This window comes from Gavialis gangeticus, unplaced genomic scaffold (assembly GCF_001723915.1).
Source record: "Gavialis gangeticus isolate Ggan-Ray unplaced genomic scaffold, GavGan_comp1, whole genome shotgun sequence".
Lineage (NCBI taxonomy): Eukaryota > Metazoa > Chordata > Crocodylia > Gavialidae > Gavialis > Gavialis gangeticus.
The window spans coordinates 32,812,930-32,818,184 of record NW_017729034.1 but is presented as its reverse complement, the minus strand read 5'-3'; the positions used below and the strand labels follow the sequence as shown (position 1 = coordinate 32,818,184).

The 5,255-nt window shown below is 40.7% G+C and overlaps 1 protein-coding gene across 1 annotated transcript in view; it reads left to right on the top strand.

Moving 5' to 3' along the window:
- The window catches only part of TTC27 (tetratricopeptide repeat domain 27), a 303,716-nt gene that overhangs the window by 222,879 nt on the left and 75,582 nt on the right, over nt 1-5,255 (top strand). The window contains exon 13 of the mRNA XM_019527431.1: nt 669-896. Coding sequence (XP_019382976.1) covers nt 669-896 — 228 coding nt within the window. The remainder of the gene's footprint in view (nt 1-668; nt 897-5,255) is intronic.

Genomic DNA, 5,255 nt, shown 5'->3' with positions numbered 1-5,255 from the left:
ATCAGTCATAAAAATGGAAATGAGTCCCAGGTGAGCTGACTGTGGATGTGTTTTTGTTTACAGGGTTTTATGATGACGTGCGCCAAGCCTGGGCTACAGAAGACTCGTTGTGTATGTGTGAGGTAAATATCTTGTAAATACAAAGACTGCTGGACTACCATAGCATATTAACAGCAGCACTTTCAGATTCTCCTGTTTTTCAAAATCAAAGTGAGAAAGATTCTCCTTTCACAGAGTCTTTTGCTTGCCTGGAAAAGTAAAAGTTTACATCTTCACCTTAGCTACTTTGAGATGTCAATTTGGAGGTAAAATTTGGTTTCTGAAATAACTTCATTTACTGAAGTAGAATTGCATAAACAATACATTAACCTTAGCCTTTAACCTATATAAACTGTGCATGGAGATTCATGTGCCCACACAAGTGTGAATAGAAATTTAATAACACTGCTTAAATGTTGGTCCTTGGGCTTTAGATGAAAAGCAACCTATGGAACAAATTTCAGATTTATCTTTGATAGGCTTTGCTCAAGGCACTATTTTTTCAAATTTATATGCTTTTATTATATAAGAAACTAATAAAGGCATAAAATATGAAAGTGTTAAGTAGTGTGTGATTAGTTTGACTATGGTATTTCCTATTAAGGGTCATTTCCTCTGTTTTCTAATAGGCAGAAGAAGTCTTGAGACGGGAGTTAGAGAAGAAGGAAACACCAGGATTATATTGCTTGCTTGGTGATATTCTTAGAGATCACCAGTACTATGACAAAGCATGGGAGTTATCCAAGCATCGCAGTGCCCGGGCCCAGCGCTCGAAGGGCCTCCTTCATCTTCACAACAAGGAGTTCAGAGAATGTGTGGAGTGTTTTGAACGTTCAGTCCAGATCAACCCCATGCAGGTTAGGAAATAAACGCAATTTTTTATACTTTGCAAGTTATTTTCTAATTGTGTTGTGCCTTTAAAATCTGTTTCTTGGAATGTTAAGCAGGTTAACTCTGTTCACAACTAAAGTAATAGCTTGTACTTTTTTTTTAATGTGTTAATATGGTAAGTATTGCTGCTCTTCAAAGTGAGAGATTAAGAGCGCTGTCTGGGACTGAGTCACAAACAAGGTGCTATGAGATCCTTTTTAGGATGCTGAAGGGTACTGTACAATGTTAACATTGGTTGGTGTGCAGTTATGAATCACAGGATAAACCCAGAAATTTCAAGTAAGAATTCATAGTGTGAAAACATTCTTACCTGCTGAGGTCTTTCTGAGTTCTTTGCAACAGAATTGTTTTGTTATTTTTCTGTAGTCAAAAAATACGTGAAAAGTAGGAGCTAGCATTTTCCAAGGAGTACCTCAAGTCTAAAAAAGTTGCAAAGATCCTGTCTAGAAGCAGTAAAATAAGGGACATAGGTATATATGCTTTTATGTCTAGGCCTTCTGCGTGTACCTACGACTTTTCATCCCCGTTATCTACAAGAGCCTACGACAGCTGAAAATGGATAACTACTCCCAAATGGTCATGATCATGGCATGTCTAAATAACATAAATCAGCACTATGCAGGAGGACTTATATATAAGTCTATATATTTGAAAAAGGACTTTTTGTTATCTTTGATTTTGGACACTAGTCCTAGCTCTATGTCCGCCTTAGCTTTCCTGACGGCCCCCCTACAGGCCGAGCAGAGGAGGTATACTCCTCTTTGGAGATAGCACCCCACTTCCATCGGGTGTACGCCACCTTTTTGGCAATCAGGCATTCCCGTACACCCTTGGTGAGCCAGGGGGGCTTTCAGGCACTCTTGCCCCCCTTGCTTTTTGTTGGGATGGTCACCCCTTGGGCCCTGAGTATCGTTTCCTGCCACATGCTGGAGCCGACACTACTGCGTGCCCCCTGCCATGGCAGCAGCTCCAGATCTGGTTGAAGCATAAGACAAGCAGTGGCGGCCAGCAGCCAAAGAAGCAGGAGTGCAACAGTGGCGATGAAGACCTTGTTAGCCCTTGCACACCCTCCTGCCACCGATTAGCTTTCTGCAACAATCCACTCCTCAGGGCCATGCCAGTAGTCCAGCAGGCTGGATAGAGTGGCTTCATTGGTGAGATTAGGCCCAAAGACTGTATGTTGGACACCCCTGATCTAAACCTATCCCATTGTCACAGAGAGAGTTATGCTGAAGCAAGTTCTGTACTCAGCTGTAAGAACCAAAACCAGGCATTCAGCTTGTCACGTCAAATTAATTTCCTTTGTGAAACATCTGGTAATGGTAACCTTATACTTTACAACATTTTGCAGTAACTTATTTTAATGTCTGTTTTAAGTGTTTAATCAGTTACTCCACTGGAGAGGTGATTTTAGTGAAATTGGCTTTCTACACTGTTCCTTACAAGTTCTAAGGTATATAGCTACCATTTAATTTGGCTACAGGAATCTCTCCCCAGTGCCATGAAGTTGTTTGTTCTCTATCTGCCTTTGAAGAGATCTAGAACCATTATTATGCTTGTGGCTGTGGCCGTTCATTCATATTATGGTAATGTCTAAAGGCCTCAGTCAAGATCAAAGTCCTGATCTGTCTAGCATTGACTGTGAACATATCGTCAAAGATATTAAGGTAAACTTTCCAGCAAAAGTGCTCTTATTTAGGTGACCTGACCAGAGGGAGAGCACTTTGTACCTGAATGCATATCATCTCTCCCAACTACACAGTTTGTCCAGTGAGACCTTGCTTCTTACATATTTCCTGGACCATTTTGGCTACAACGCTCCAAGCAGGGAGTCAAACCAGAATCAAAGACCCAGTTTGAACCAGTTCTTTGACACTTGATACCTCCTCCCAGCTAGACACTGAGCCATTGAGGACTACTTGTACTTTTACAGTACTTTCATCTAGTCTGTATTTCCCTTTTGTGTTAATGAGAATGTCGTGAGAGATGGTATCAAAAGCCTTGCTATAGTCAAGGAACATAACATCCACTGCTCTCTCCCCATCCTCAGAACCTGTCACCTTAGTCATGGTGAATCCATGCTGGCTGTTCCTGATCACCTTGTTTTCTTCTTGGTGCTTCACAGTGGAGTCCTTGAATACCTGCTCAGTGATCTTTCCAGGTATCAAGGACAGGCTGACTAGTCTGTAGTTCCCTGGTTTTATAAGGGACTTGTGTTTTCTCTGTTCTTCCTTTTACTTTCAACATAGTTTTAGAATCCCTTTTAATTGCCTTTTATGTCCCTTACTAGCTGCATCTCAAATACTAGTTGTAGCACATTTTCTCTGTATTATAAGGGAACAGAATAGGAATGAAAGGAGACCAGCCCACAAATGTAAGGGAAGGGGAGAAGAAGAGAAGGAGCTGCTTGTGCTCTGTTTTCTTCTGACAACCTACCAAATAAAAACTAATTAGTAAGTAAATAGTTGTAAAAGGTGGCATTCATGCAACTTCTCACTGATCCTCCCAGGAAGGACTGCTGTATCCCTTCCCTCCTCTTGCAAAACCAACTATTTAGCTGCTCAACAAGTGACCATTAGTGGGCATGTTTAACCTCCGTGAAGAATAGATAGACTTCCTTTTGCATATATTGTGAGTCAAGACAACACTTGGTTTAACAAATGCATGGACAAAAATGGAAATGCTTCATTCAGAAGAAGTTGAAATCAATGGAATTATTCTAGAATCAGAGTTTGCATATGCCAGAAACTGAAAGGTCAGTTAATCAATTGGACTCCCTTCTTAAAGCTCATGACCTGTCCAGAGAGAAAAGGAGATCTGGACAAAAGAAAGCCCCTGAAAAGATAGGGCCACATCATGAGTCATTTGCAGATGAGCCATATCTCAATAAGAAGGAAGACACATTCAAATACTGGGAACCCCAGAAAAATGCTGTGCATGAACTGTATCAACTGGCAGAAATTGTAATGGCAGTTCCAGGAACACAAGTGAGTGTTGAAAGAACCTTTTCAGCCTCAGATTTATTCTGTATGCCCAGAGGTCCAATATGACAGAGCAGATATCAGAAGGATGTTATTTTAGTTTGATCAGACAAATTGTTCATGAAAAGTAATTGTTTTGACAACACATAAACCCTGCCAAAGTTGTGTAAAGTTGAAGTCAAATGCAGTCAAGTTAAAAAACTACTTGTGTAAACTTTAAGTATTACAAAGTAAAAAATATTTGTTTAATAGCCTATTTCATATTCTGAAATTAGTAAGTTACCTCTGTGCTATACATGAAAGAAATTAGAACAAGTGTGAACTAGTTATCCAACCCACAATTTTTTTTTTTTTTTGATAGCTTGAACCGGAACTGAACTTGAACCAACTTAATTCATCTGAATCAAACCCAAATAAATACTGGTTCGGTTCCCTAATGCTAGTTTTATTACTGAACGTATAGTTAAAGGTAGTCCCCATTCTGAAGAGTTTACCTGGATGAGATGGGTGAAGGAAATAATATCCCTATGAATGACTGGTGCCCCCTGAGACTAGGGGAGCATCATGGTGGCAAGTGGTGAGCGAGGACTGCCTGCAGATGCCACCAGCCATGTCAGTGGCAAGGGGGGGCGGGTGGCAAGCAGTGACTGCCCACAGAAGCCGGTGGTGGCTTTGGCAGCTGCCAATCTCAGGGGTGTCACGTGTCTGTCTCCCCCACGTGTCGCCTATGATTATCCCTATTGTACAGATGGCTAAGTGAGGCATAGAGATATTAAGTGACTAGCCTGTAGTCACATAACAAGTCTGTGGTAGAGCAGGAAATGAGCCCAGATCTCCAGAGTGCCTTAACTGTAAAACCATAATACTCAGTTTGAAGAACTTTTACCCAAGCTCACCCTTTCTAAATATTAAGATAATTGGAATTTTTTTGTAGTCTTTTTTGTTTGTTAGAAATATTTTTCTCTTTCTCTGCTTTTGACACTCTTTGGAATTAGTGCAGCGTGGGACCTTACAGTTTTAACTGGTTTTATTATATACACCTAAACCTTCCCCTCTTCATAAAGAGATACGTTTTTAGTCATCTTCACTTTCTGGACTGGTCTTATGTTCAATTGCAGCTCCAACAAGACTCCTCCTACAAAGATTTCAGCGGTCTGTATTTATTTTCTTCCTGCCTTTATGATCTGTTACAGTACTCTTCATAAGTGTTCCCCAGGCCTGTAAGATGTGATATAGTTTCCCCCCCACCAAAAATCTCTTCTCTTTTCACAGCCAGTACTTGGAATTCCATACAAACTAATCTTCCTATCCCATGCTCCTTATTCATGTGGGCACCAATGACAC